Source organism: Rhinolophus sinicus, linkage group LG03, assembly GCF_036562045.2.
Source record: "Rhinolophus sinicus isolate RSC01 linkage group LG03, ASM3656204v1, whole genome shotgun sequence".
In the NCBI taxonomy this organism is placed as follows: domain Eukaryota; kingdom Metazoa; phylum Chordata; class Mammalia; order Chiroptera; family Rhinolophidae; genus Rhinolophus; species Rhinolophus sinicus.
The window spans coordinates 23,597,818-23,612,428 of record NC_133753.1 but is presented as its reverse complement, the minus strand read 5'-3'; the positions used below and the strand labels follow the sequence as shown (position 1 = coordinate 23,612,428).

Below are 14,611 nucleotides of genomic sequence, written 5' to 3'. Positions count from 1 at the left end.
TGTCCTTCTACGGCTGGTTCCTTCTTGTCATTCACTTCTCATGACACATGTCACTTCCTTCCACCCAATCCAAAGTAGCAACATAGCCCCTCACAACATATCTCTCCATTTTAATTATCTGCCCAGCATATTACTAGATTGTGAGCCTCATGTTAGTAGGCAGCTTGTCTCTTTACTATGGAGTCCAGTGACTGGCACATAGTAGGTGCTCAAAAAAGGCATTGAAAGTAGAATAAAGAATAGGATAATTGTATGATTTGAGTTAAGAAAGAACTAACTTTGTGACGGACGTACCCTAGTACCTGTAGGTAATTGTTTTTTCTGGCTCTTATGCAAAGTAATAATAATTTGAAGTATGTGAAACCTCTTTCTTCCCTGGAGGGAATTCTGAAACCAATGAGAAAAATGAAAGCAGGATAGAGATATCTGATAAGAATATACAACAAAATTAATCTCAAAGCAGATGTGTGATATAAACACCTCAGCGCTGCTCTCATCTAAACATACAATCTAAAATCACTTAATTTGAAACTCTTTGATTTTCTCCATTACTATTATTATTTTCATGCTTCTTTGGTCATTTTACCATACGGGCCTGAAATGGGTAGGAAGTGTTAAAATATTCATTATGGCTTGGAGCTGTTGTTTGGTGAGCCTGTTCTTTGGGTGGGTCAATGAGTGGAGAGCTATTTGAAGATCATCAGGATTTCTCTATTTCCCCAGCCTATTTCACAACCCCTTGCTTCACTCTTTTCCAAGTTCCAAATTCAGACATAAACTAGCTGGCTGAAGCCCCAGGTTCAAATAAACCTGACTCGGATGGTGAAGAACCAGTAAGAAATGAATTCCCGAATCCCCACCTACTATGAATTTTCCTATTCACAACCAACAGCGACTAGTGGACCATAGATTCTTCACCCTCAGGTACCCCTTGGGCAGGTAACTCATGATTTATTCCAAGCCACCTGATTAATTTGGAGAAAGGAATAGAATGGTTCTGCCAAATGATTCAAATGAAGAATCCTGTAGGCTGATCCCCTCCCTCAGTGCTAAGCAATCTGAACTGGGCAGGGGGCACACTGATGCTTTGTAACTTTGGAGATCAGCTCAGCCCAGATGGGGCTGCTGTAGGCGCTACATCCTGGCCTCAGGTGATCCTGTAGTACGTGATACTTCAGTCCTTCTGCTCTGTGCAAGTCTAACAATCCACAAATACCAACCTGGTTTCAGCCATGTGACCAATCATGGCCGGTTTGCCCAAGAAGCCAAGCAAGCTGGGGAGGGGGTGGAGTAGTGAAGGAAGGAAGCATTCAAGGAAGAATTAGAAAAACTGTATCCATTTATTCTATTTATTGAGTGCTTGCCATTGTACCCAGCACTGTTCCTGGCACTGGGGAAACAGCAATTTCCCCCTCCCTCATGGAACTGACATCCTGGCATTATTTCAGCATACTTGTTAAGTTTTGTTTTTTTAAATAAAAATTGGTAAACAAGTTAATATTGTTTTTGTTTTGAATTGCTTGGAAGGGAACCATAATGATTTCAGGATTGGGGCCATGAGAGTTTTATTAGGGCCCTATTCTCAGGACTTTTAAACTAAACAATTTGTTGGGTTTTTACTTTTATGCCCAAATATTTTCTGAAATGTTGCTTGTAGTCATTAGGCTGAGTTTGTGGAAAAGAAAGGATCTGGGGGATAACCCACCGCAGATGAAATTTCTTATTGTGCTGATCACTATTTCTGGGCAGGGATTTAAAACTCCAGCACTCACACCCTCTTGTATGGCAGGTGTGGAAGCATTTAAGACAGCAGATATGATAGATCCATGCAGCTCTAAGGATGGGTGTACCCCTTGGTTTGAGAAGTACATAAATAAGGAAAGTGCTGATCAGGATTTTGGTTCCCCTCACCTGACGAGGGTATAGGTAAGAAGTCGCCCATCGAGCCCCTTTATCCAGAAAGGGAATCCATCTGCCACATAGACAATAGCTGTGAGTTTTCTGTTTAACATTCATTCATTCCACAAATATTTGTGGAGTGCCCACTAGTGTCAAGAAGCTAGACACTGAGGATAGATACCTATTGGAAAAGACAGATAAGGTCCCTGCTTTTGTGAAACTTATAGCCTCGTAGAGGAAGACAGACAGTACAGAAGTACATAAACAAACAAACAAGGTAACATAGTGATAGGTACTAGACAGAAAATAAGACCAGGTAATGTGACAGAAAGTGCCTGAGGGACAAAGATAAGGGATGCAACATTGGACAGGGGATAGGACAGGCTTTCGGGAGAAGGAGATATTTGAGCAGATATTGATCATGGGGAAGAGTCAGCATGTCATGAACTGGAGGGAAGAGGGACCAATGAATACAAGGACCCAGCTGCAGAACCAGCTTGGCATATTTGAGGAACAGAAAGAAGGCTGGAGTGGAGTGAATGAGGGAAAGTGGTTCAAGATGAGGTGGGAGGGCTAGGCAGGGGCCAAGTAGGTAGATTTTTGTCTAAGTGTAATTCTGTAAATTGACCACTAAACGGATTTGGAAGGATTTATGCGTTAGTGTTTAGTGTTATGATTTAATTCAGAGCCCCACTAAGTGGGAGAGTAGACTTTCAGTGTATAATCTGTCCCTATGACCTCACCATCTTGGGTGGGCCAAAGTCTGAAGGTGGAATTCTTCAGTAGAGTCATTTTGGAGATTTTCATAAGTGTGAAACTCTAACTCATTGACACTCCAGGTAAAACATCAGTGGAGAACATCAGACCTCAGCTGGGAGTTGCAACTGGAGGTTTTCTTGTAGAACACAAACAAATAGGAAACTAACACAAAAAATGTTCATATCTCAGGCTGAAACTGTGATCAATAGATCAGAAGGCAGGCTAACTCTGAATTCCTACAAACTGTTTAGGATTTCCCTCGTTTAGGAAAGGGGATTTTTTTTTTTTTTTGGTATTACAATTATTAATGTTTCTTTTAAAGCTCTTTCTTGTTGAGTAAAGTGGTAGATGAAATGGTGTAAACTATGCTTGAGATGTCTTAACACCCAGCCCATTTTAGCCATTCCCTGCCCTGCCCATGCTGACTGTGAGATTTTCTCATTGGATGGGAGCCCTGCAGTTGAGGTTTCTAGTCAGGGTGTGTTGGTGTCCTATAGGTTTAGTGACGTAGATGGGGTTCCTTTGGAATTAGAGCAGCTAAGTCCACCAGAGTTGCAGAAATTCATCCAAGTTGTTGACAGCCTGGAGAAGACTTGCTTGTCTGCTGATGGGGAGCTCTTGTTTTTGTAGCAAGGTTTGGCATGACGGACAGAATGAGAGTCTCCTATGGTGAAGCTTGGGCTGAAATGTGTCCTTCTTAAGCACCATAGCTGTTCTCCAGTTTCATCAGCTTCAGATGGAGCATGTCCCAGGGACCACACAGCTTTGTTTAAATGCTGGCATTTAGCAGAAGGATGGGGATCCCATTGAATCATCATCTCTTGTCAAAAAGCCAAAAGTTGTTCAGAATGAAAACAGTTTTTCTCAGAGACTAAATCTCTTACTAATTAGTGGTGGTGGTGGTGATGGTGGTGCTACGCCTATGCCTCCAATCTTTTAAAATAGGGGCAGTCTTTTTGGTTTGTGTCTGAGCCATAGAGTGAGTAACCCTGACCCATAAGACCCTTAATTGGGCTCACATGTGTGTGAGTCCTGCAGGAATTGTGGACTGCTTCTCCTCCTTGGGTCCAGACATTAAGAATGAATAAATTAGAGGGTGATGGTAACACGGTCATTGTCACTGCAGACAATGTGGCATTTATGTGTGGGGCTCAATAACAAAGGCAAGTTTGATGTTCCATCACGAACCAGTGGGGTGTTCTTTATACACAGAGGCTGCACCAGCTGAAAATAGCTCTAACATCTTGTTATTTTCTCTTTCCCAAATTTTGCCTATTCATACCCAAGAATAAAAGACTCAGCCTGTTCAGCCTTTCCAAAGATTTAAAGAACATTATCGATTTAACTTCTAAGTACCCGAAAAGGACAATAATATATATTTCCTTTGCTTGGATGAGGGCATTCACCCCTTCAATAGATATTTATTGAATACCTACTATGCACCAGGCACTGTGCTAGGTGCTAATTGAATAACAGTACATGAAAAAGACAAAGGCCAAAAGTATGTACATGCTAAACAAGTCTAAGAAGCGACTTCCCCTAGTCCCTGAAAGAGTTGATTTTGCTATACGCATTTTCCTGCCTTCTGGTCCCGTGCTCCGACCACAATCCTTCACCACTAGACCACACTTCCCCAAATAAATAACTACTTCTGCATGCTGGGGACGTATTGTGCATGGCAGCATTTACGTAGGTGGCTCAGACAGCAGCCTTTCACTTAATGTTGCAATAGCACCAGGCTAAACACTGACTTCTAGAGTTATTGAACAAATGCTTGATGTGGGTCAGGTCTCTTTACTCAAATGCCAGAGAAGTGCAAAATTGGAAAAGTCTCTATCTGATAAGGAACAAGTGCCGAGGAGAAATAAATTTGTTTTCAATTTGGGTTAAAATCAGATGTGGGATTCTACCCTCCTTTTCACTTCTGGATCCCCAAATAGGAGGAACTCAGCACGTAGATAATCACAAACAACGTAAGTTTGGGTTTGAGACGCTCAGGCTTGTCCAGAACGTGGAACTTCTGCCCCGCTGGAAGGCAGCGCGGTACTCAGAGGCACGCACACATCTGTCTCACAGTCACCCTGACCTTTGCAAATGGCAAAGATAATTTCACCGATGATTCTGATTTCTCTTTATTTTAAGGCTATGTCATGTGAACTCCATATTAAAAATGTGATTTTGCAGTCCTGAAATGGATACTATGAATAGATTGAGATGTGAGAGTGTGTTAGAATGATCACAGGTTCAGATGTTAGTGGGGCAGGAAAGTAAGTCTGAGATTGTATCATCTGATAGAACTGCTTTGAGTTGAGCACTTGCTTCCCCAGATGATGCTCTGGCATTTCAATCTTTATCATGTCGTTTCCCAGAGGACAGTGGTTCCAAGTCCCATAATTGTATTGCAGTCACTTCCTCTGATACCTGTCTTCATACTCTCTTCCATGGCACTCTGTTCTTACCTCTGTCAAACCACTTAACTGCTGCCCTGCAATTCTCTATTGCTTTGTCAGTCTTCTCCATGAGACTGGAATCTCTATGAGGGTAGGAACAAGTCCACCTTGTTTATTTTAGGAAGCATCAGCCCCCAGCACAATGCCCTACCACACGAGGCACTCAAGTGTTCTTTGTTCAATAAATAAAAGAATAAATGAATTCATGGATGAATTCATGGTCCTTTTCAGAGGATGGATTCAGTCTCCAACTCTGGTCATAATGGTGCTGGGAAGGAAAGAGTTAAGCTATCTGGAGGAGACAGGTTCATCCAAAGACCATTTGCCCTTTTTATTGGCATAAGCAGGATAAGTTAGATATGAGATAAATCCTGCATATAAAATGTTGATACAACCTTTAGATGTTGGCCTAAGCTGATTCAAGACTCTGAAGGGGAAGTAAATGAAATCATTCTAGGTTTTCTCTTAAGAGGCTGGAGGTACAGTTATGAATGGAATGCAAGGCTAGACCCAGGAATTCAAAGCCTGACCTACTTTGTCCGAAGCTAATAATGAGAGAGATGGATTTGCCTTCATAGCCTTTTTTTTTTAAATTAAATAATCAAAGATAATGAAGTAGCCTGACCGATGATAGAATTAGGAAAATTGCGTTAGGATTCAGAGCAGCTCTGAGTAGTCTGTATATATGTATTATGTGTTTTTCCTCCCTCTCCCCTTTTCTAAGAGAGAGTGGGGGGAAAAGCGCCTAAATTCCCACCGACATAAACCAGTGACATACAATGATGAAATTTTGTTTTCATCTCTGCCTGTGACAGGGAATGCAAAAATAGCAAGTGGCCCAGTTCCACGAATCCCCGCCTCCCTGCCCTCCCTGCTCCCGCGGGGTTTGCATCTCTAAGAATGGAGGTTAGCGCACAGCCGCGTGCGAGCCGCAATCGGCCCGCGGACCCCGTGGATGATGTCAGGCGACAGGAGTGGCCGCAGCCGGGCGGGCCAGGGAGGCCGAGGCCCTGGGGGAGCGAGGAGGGAGGGCGGCCTCGCCAGGCCGACGGCGCGCCCGGCCGCGCGGCGTCGCCTGGAGACGGCCCTGGCGGCGCTGTGTTGCTGTAAACAGCCGCTTCCCTGTTACTATCTATAGCTGGATCGCCTGGCTCCGGGGTGCGGCGGCGGGAGGCAGGTCGCGGTCGAGCTCCCAGTGCGTCCCGAAGGATCCGCCCGCTGTCCTAATCATTCCTCGACCCTCTCCAGGTGTTCACCGTGACCCCCAGACCCGAAGAGTGGGGGAGAAGGGACACAGGGGCTCTGCAGAGACCTGCGGCTTCGTGCCCCGCAGGTGGCCGGCCTGCTGGCACCGAGCCGGGGTAGTGTGACCCCAGCTGTCCTTTGCAGCGGAGCAAGAGGTTGGGGGGTTTCTGGGGGCGCAGCGCCCTCCCGAGCACATTGTCGCTCCAGAACCTCGTTTTCCAGGCCAGATCTCCGCCTGAGGTCCCAGCAGCAGAGGTCTCTAGCCTGGGCGCTACTGGGCACGGTCCTTCCAGCGCCCCCGGCCCTCCCCCCTTCAAGTCCCGGCTGGAAAATCACCCGCTGCGGGCTCCCAGCAAGCCCAGCTTCCTGGGGGACCGAATCGCCCCCACTTCCCCAGCTTGGGCTTGCACTCCCCCAAGAGCTCGCTCCAGTTGGTACCTGGAACTGACGACCTTATCCACATAACATCCACATAACATCCCCGACCCCTACCCCACGTCCCGGGCCCCAGCTCAGAATCAGGCAATTGAACCCTTCAGACATCCTTGCTTGGAGGATCTGCACAATGTTTATTGGCTAGTGTTTCAGGGATTTGACAGTAACACTGATGTCCCCATATATGACCGAGAAAAAAAACGCGCCCTTTTCCTTAAAAACAATAAATAAAATAACATTAAAATACCTAGCATGATAGGTACAAAACGGTTATCCTTTTATTTCGGATACCACGACTTTCAGCTTCCAAACGCACGCAGTAACAGTCCTAGTATTGCAGGACCCCGTGGGCTTAAGGCGAGGGGATGAGGGTCTGCTTCCACAGCTTGCACAGAATTTGCTAGAATTGGGAATAGAGGAGTCCCCATTCCTTCGCGGGGGCCGAGGCTTAAGCCCTCGGGGCTGTTGACCTGTTTCTCCTATACCTGAGCCTCAGAACTGTTCCTTGGTTTCTGTATACTGGTAAAAAGGCGCCTCCCCCCTTCCCTCACCGGGGGAACAAGGGTCCGCATTGAACCAGGTGCTAACGTCCGCTCGCTTTCTGAGCCTTTCCCGTCTCCCCTCCCCCGGTCGCGGCCCCCGCCTCCCCCCACGCTGCACCCTCCGAGTTGGCTGCAGCCGGAGTGAGTTCCCGTCAATCCCTTCCCCCTTTTCACAGGATGTCCATATTAGGACATCTGCGTCAGCAGGTTTCCACGGCCGGTCCCTGCGGTCGTGCGGGGAGCCATCCCTGCAGTCCCTCATCCTAGGGGGTCCACGAAACCCCTAAGACTCATTGCTAAACGTTCATAAGATAAAGAAACACAACAAGACACGGAACTGGGGGCTGCGAGGGCGGCGAAGGCAGCAAGGAGGCCGCAGATGTGTCGAGACTTGCGCGCCACCCCTCCAGCGCAGCAATGGTTGCGCCGTGACGTCATTGGGCTCATTCACAAAAACCTGTTATAAAAGAGGTGGCTGCGGCTCCTCGTACTCCAACCGCATCTGCAGCGAGCAGCCGAGGAGTGCAGACAGAGCCGGCGGCGGCGGCGCAGCGAGCGAGCAGTGACCGCGCTCCTACCCAGTTCTGCCCCACGGCTCCTACCTGCTTGCGTCCCTCAGCCCCTCGCCCGGCTGTGACTAACCGCGACCATGATGTTCTCCAGCTTCAACGCCGACTACGACGCGGCCTCTTCCCGCTGCAGCAGCGCCTCTCCAGCTGGGGACAGTCTCTCCTACTACCACTCACCGGCCGACTCTTTCTCCAGCATGGGCTCTCCTGTCAATGCGCAGGTAAGGTTGGCTTCACCGAGCCCAGGGCTCGGGGTCACCGGGGTGGAGGCATCGGGCGGGAAGCTCAGTAAGACAAGTCGGGTACCCCTTTGGGCGGGGAGGGAGGCTGCCCCGTCCCGAGCAGCCCTAACTCGCGAGTCCCGGACTTGTGGGGAGCTCACACACGCTTGTCATAGTAAGAATTGGTTCTCCTTTCCCGCGGCAGGCTCATTCTGAGCTGCCCCCGGCCCGCGCTCTCTGTCTGGTCTCTTGACACTCGCTGGGGCAAACGTGTCCCAAGCAAAGACACGCTAACTGGAACCTGGCTTCTCTCGGGAGGCGGCAAAAGCGGCAATCCCCCCTCCCCTCTCAGTCTGGTGCAGGGGCGGGGGAGGAGGGCGAAGCAGGCGGGTGTGTAAGGCAGTTTCATTGATAAAAAGCGAGTTCATTCAGGAGACTCCGGAGCGGCGCCTGCGTCAGCGCAGACGTCAGGGATATTTATAACAAACCCCCTTTCAAGCGAGTGATGCTGAAGGGATAACGGGAACACAGCAGCGGGATGGAGGAGAAAGGCTCCGCGCTGCCTAATCTTGGAGGAAAAGGGCAGATCTTTTATCCAGGACGAGGGACATTTAAAAAGACATCAGCAGTCCCTGGCAGGACCATCTCTCCTCCCTCTCTCCTTCCTGCATGCGGCACTGGGAACTCGCCCCACCTGTATCCCGAACCTGCTCACTCACGTCAGCTTCCCCCTTCTGTTTCGTTCTAGGACTTCTGCACGGATCTGGCCGCCTCCAGTGCCAACTTCATCCCAACTGTGACTGCCATCTCGACTAGCCCGGACCTGCAGTGGCTGGTGCAGCCCACCCTGGTTTCCTCCGTGGCCCCATCCCAGACCAGAGCCCCCCACCCTTATGGAGTCCCCACCCCCTCGGCTGGGGCTTACTCCAGGGCTGGAGTTGTGAAGACCATGACCGGAGGCAGAGCTCAGAGCATTGGCAGGAGAGGCAAGGTGGAACAGGTGAGGAGTTCATCCGCACCTTCTCTCTACAGGGAGCTGGGTCAGCATTGGTGGAGACGGGGAGCACAGTGGATAGGTTGAAGGCACTGATGGAACTGACTCCACATTCCGAACCGGGAACTCTGGTTCCAAGCCCTTTCTTCACTGGTTCAGACCCTGATAGTACCACCCCAAGGAATACCCTGATAGTTTCTTCCCTAAGAGGTTCAAATTCATGCTTTTACACCAGGCTCTTCTTCATTCTCTTGCTGAGCACCTTATTTGAAATGCAAGTCACACCCAGGCTGCAACTAACTGCAGGTTACATAGAAATAGCCTCACAGAAGAGGTGCCAGGAAGCTAGGAAGCTGCAGGAGTCAGTTCACTGGGGTGGATGAATGGAGCTCATGGCAGACACTGTTATTGAACGTTGGACTTTTTTTCTTCTAGTTGTCCCCAGAAGAAGAAGAGAAAAGGAGAATCCGTAGGGAAAGAAATAAGATGGCTGCAGCCAAATGCCGGAACCGGAGAAGGGAGCTGACTGATACACTCCAAGCGGTAGGTAGATTTCTTGGGTCACTGCTTTTTAAAACTTAAGGGGAAAGTTGGAGATTGGGCATAAGGGAGCAGTGTCCTTGAGCAATACTGTGTCTTATGCTTTGCTTTATCCCTCTGTATACAGGAGACAGACCAACTAGAAGATGAGAAATCTGCTTTGCAGACTGAGATTGCCAACCTGCTGAAGGAAAAGGAAAAACTCGAGTTCATCCTGGCAGCTCACCGACCTGCCTGCAAGATCCCTGATGACCTGGGCTTCCCAGAAGAGATGTCTGTGGCTTCCCTTGATCTGAGTGGGGGCCTGCCAGAGGCTGCCACCCCCGAGTCTGAGGAGGCCTTCGCCCTGCCCCTCCTCAATGACCCTGAGCCCAAGTCCTCAGTGGAGCCTGTCAAGAACATCAGCAGCATGGAGCTGAAGGCCGAGCCCTTTGATGACTTCCTGTTCCCAGCCTCGTCCAGGCCCAATGGCTCTGAGACCGCCCGCTCCGTGCCAGACATGGACCTGTCTGGTTCCTTCTATGCAGCAGACTGGGAGCCCCTGCATGGTGGCTCCCTGGGGATGGGGCCCATGGTCACAGAGCTGGAGCCCCTGTGCACCCCGGTGGTCACCTGTACTCCCAGCTGCACTACTTACACATCTTCCTTCGTCTTCACCTACCCTGAGGCTGACTCCTTCCCCAGTTGTGCGGCTGCCCACCGCAAGGGCAGCAGCAGCAACGAGCCCTCCTCTGACTCACTCAGCTCACCCACGCTGCTGGCCCTGTGAGCAGGCAGGGAGGGGAGGCAGCAGGCACACACGAGTGCCACTGCCCGAGTTGGTGCATTACAGAGAGGAGAAACACGTCTTCCCTCGAGGATTCCTGTAGACCTAGGGAGGACCTTATCTGTGCGTGAAACACACCAGGCTGTGGGCCTCAAGGACTTGAAAGCATCCACGTGTGGACTCAAGTCTTTACCTCTTCCGGAGATGTAGCAAAACGCATGGAGTGTGTATTGTTCCCAGTGATACATCTGAGAGCTGGTAGTTAGTAGCATGTTGAGCCAGGCCTGGGTCTGTGTCTCTTTTCTCTTTCTCTTTAGTCTTCTCATAGCATTAACTAATCTATTGGGTTCATTATTGGAATTAACCCGGTGCTGGATATTCTCAAATTGTATCTAGTGCAGCTGATTTTAACAATAACTACTGTGTTCCCGGCAATAGTGTGTTCTGATTAGCAATTAAGAAAAGATATGACTTTATTTTCCAGTAGATAGAAATAAATAGCTATATCCATGTACTGTAGTTTTTCTTCAGCATCAATGTTCATTGTAACGTTAACTGATCATGCATTGTTGAGGTGGTCTGAATGTTCTGACATTAACAGTTTTCCATGAAAACGTTTTATTGTGTTTTTAATTTATTTATTAAGATGGATCCTCAGATATTTATATTTTTATTTTATTTTTTTCTACCTTGAGGTCTTTTGACATGTGGAAAGTGAATTGAATTTGAATGAAAAATTTAAGCATTGTTTGCTTATTGTTCAAAGACATTGTCAATAAAAGCATTTAAGTTGAATGCGACCAACCTTGTGTTCATTCTGGAAGTTTGGTAAGATTCTGAAAGGTATTGGAGACCAGTTTGTCAAGAAGGATACCTTCTGGAGGAGACACACCTCTTTGATCCCTTATCAAAGAGGAGAAAGAAACTCTAGAGCTGATGTTAGAATATTTTATATACACTTGGAATCGTCACAGTGCATTACCAAGATTCTCCACTTACAGATTCTGAGGGTGGGAACCTACTGCGCTGTATAGCTTTTGTGGGAACACGTCTTCCCGCTTCTTTTTCTGTCTTGACAAAGTGGTGAATGTTTAAATCTAGTGCTAATACTAAATTTAAAATGTCTTGATCTTAAAGGGATCCTTTTAGCAACCAGAATTAAGCTTTGCACAAACTACTTTAACTTTTTATTCCCACAAAATCATGTGAAATGTTACTCCCATGAGAGCTAGCAAATTGAAGAATGGTTAGAATGAATGACTTTCTCAATGTTCCACTATTGGGATTGGAATCTTAACTTCCTCATTACTCTATGCCCCGAGCTGAACTGCCTCTTAATACTTAAAAAGGGGTTAAAAAACAAAAAAGTTTTTACTTGGTTACGAAACAAACGAAATTTTTCAGTCCTTTAACAGACATACATACATTTATTTGGATTATTTTTATTCTCGGTAGGAAAGGAGGATTATTGTTTTATCCCTTAGTAATAAATACATTGTAATTCCTGAAGTTTCTGTAATATCATCTGCCTGACGTGCAGTTTACATTGGGGGAAGCAAAGCTGGCTCTGAGAATTTGAAAGAGATCTCAAACAATACAAATAATGGTTGATCATTTGGTAAATAAAAAGTTACATAATAGCTCAATAAGGAGAAGTCGGCATGACTGAATAAGCTTTAACTTAGAAACTTTATCATCTTAAAGAAGAACATGACCTTTGTCTGGGACACCTCTGGTAATGGGGCACTTACACGCACAGGTACAAACCACAAAGAAAGGAGGAGGTACCCTTCCTCCCCCGGTGCTCAGGTGTAATGCAGGCACCAGCTTGGAAGCCAGAGACCATGTTTGCACACATACTGGGTGGAAGAGCCGCTTCAGTGCCAGCTTCCTAATGCTGTGGTGATAATGAAAGTCACTGGGTGGTTATGGGCTGTCACACTCAGTTAAGTTGAGTTTTAATTTAAAATGACAGTTCTGTTGAGGTTGATGTTCTTACCCATCATCACCCTGCTTTTCACAAAATAATTGACATTTGAAAGCAACTTACTTTAGGCTCTTAAGAGCACTGATATGTCACATACCAGTTGCATATTATTTTTGCCTGTCTGGCAATAATGTAAGTGTCCTTAGAAGGCACTGTTCGCTGTTCAGAGGGTAAATTTTCTATAGCCTTTAAACGTGACCTACACTAAATGCAGATTTGCTATACTGTAACTAACTCCCAACTCTGAAATACCAAGGTGATATACTCTGTAAGGAAACTGACTGGCTCCCTTACATGTTCAGTAATATCGACCCATTGAAGGAGATTGCCCAGATGGAGCAGGGAGGCTGGACCTCTAGCCCTAGACATTGAACTGCTCCTGGGGACCTGACTGTTAGTCCCTGTAAGCCCCGTGCTGACTATAAAGAGAGGGCATTGCTTTCCATTTGACGGCACTGGCCTAGGCCTGGACACAGTTTCTTCCTCTAGTTCACCATAGCCCAGCTGGGACAAGGCTGCTCCATCAACAAGACTGAACTGAAGGGCCAGGGAGAGGACCTGCACACAGGAAACCTCTGTAATAGGCTGCTCAGAGGCCCCCACAGGGATGACATCCCACCAAGCTCACTGCCAGCTCTTCTTAGGGGATCAAGAAAAGAAAGTCCCTCTCTTTCCAGCCAAATGCTCCTTCCAAATCCTCCTTTCCTGAGTCAGGATTCCACAGCTTCCATGGATGATGGACACTGGGGATGTCAAGTTCCTTTTGGGAAAGACTGCTCCCTACTCACAAGACAAGGCCTTAAACTGGTCCCAACACAAACAGCTATCTCAGGGCACCATGGTTTAACACTGATCCAAAAGATACACATTTAATAGCAGGGGAGGGGTAATTTTCTTATGGGAAGAATATCTAGGTTAGCTCACCAATGGATCCCCAAACCTGGCTTAGTGCCTGGCACATAGTACAGGGTTAACAAATATTTGCCAGGTGCATAAATGAATACATTCTGCACTATTTCCACAAGCAGAAATATATTCCTCACATATTCTCTGAATCTCCTATTCCAGGCCCTGTTAGCTATTAAGCAATGGGGATTTCACATCTTTTATGTCTGGCTTTAAACACATACCCCATTTCCATCTTTGGCTCCTGGAATTCCACTACTGTCTCCCCTGGATTACCTCTGACCACTCAACTTCAAAGTGAATGCACTACCATCGTGCTTCCAGCTCCAGATTAATTGTAGATGGAAAAAGGGGAGAAGAAAAGAAATATTTATCTCTATATAATAGTGGATTGTAGAGTCTGCATCGTCTTTGCATATCTCTGCATCTTGTGTAATTATCAAGATTAGAGGGTAACATTTAACAATTTGTTTTAATAACAGTAATTTTGTATCAACAGCAACTTTCTATGTGTGAATGAAAGTAAATCAATTATGTTATCTTTAATTAACGGACAAAGAAGAGGCTGAGGCAAAGTAAAAGTTCTCAGACGATTACTCCAAGAAAATCATCTGAGGTTTCAATGTTTAAAAAAAAAAAATCTAAAACACAAAATCAATCCGTAACTGTGTATGAGACTTCCTCCAAACACAGAATAATTAAATTCCTCAAAAAATAAAGGAGGCAGAAGCATCCCCTGAATGCTGAGTATCAGAGCGTCTTAAACTGTGCTGTTTTGCTATAAACATTAAAGAGCTGACTCTTGACTCCTCTCCAACTCCATCTCCTGTCCGTCTCCCCCACAGGTGCTCTGCTCATGGGGCCTTCCTTCCCTTCCTGACACATGGTATCCTTGTTTCTGTTGCAGGGCCTTTGCACTTGCTGTCCCTCTGCCTGGGCCCTCTTTTCTTGGGCTTCTTCCTGTCATTCAGGACTCAGCTCAAAGGGCGTCCCTTCCAAGAGGACTTCCCAGGTCATTCCATCTAGAACAACTTCTGCACGTACTCCTTTCTCCATGACTCTGTATCCCATTATCTTGCTTTGTTTCTTCACAGCCCATATCACTATTGCAGCACGTAATTTATGTTTTCTTTTCCTTATAAAACAAATTTTAAACAACGACTGCATGCATATGTAAATATAGGTATACTCATCTTCAAAGAAACAAAACTGTTTTTCATTCTTACTGATATAAAATTGTCAGACTGTCACACAAATCCATTTGAGTTCATTTGTCCTTAGCAACTGGTTGTAAAATT

General features: G+C 46.7%; 1 protein-coding gene across 1 annotated transcript; it reads left to right on the top strand.

Moving 5' to 3' along the window:
- The first annotated feature begins 7,824 nt into the window (after window positions 1-7,824).
- Window positions 7,825-11,220, top strand: FOS (Fos proto-oncogene, AP-1 transcription factor subunit). The gene is made up of 4 exons (XM_019733706.2): window positions 7,825-8,120; window positions 8,869-9,120; window positions 9,550-9,657; window positions 9,782-11,220. The coding sequence occupies exons 1-4, from the start codon at window positions 7,980-7,982 to the stop codon at window positions 10,421-10,423; spliced, it is 1,143 nt and encodes a 380-aa protein (XP_019589265.1). The 5' UTR covers window positions 7,825-7,979; the 3' UTR covers window positions 10,424-11,220.
- The last annotated feature ends 3,391 nt before the right edge of the window (window positions 11,221-14,611 follow it).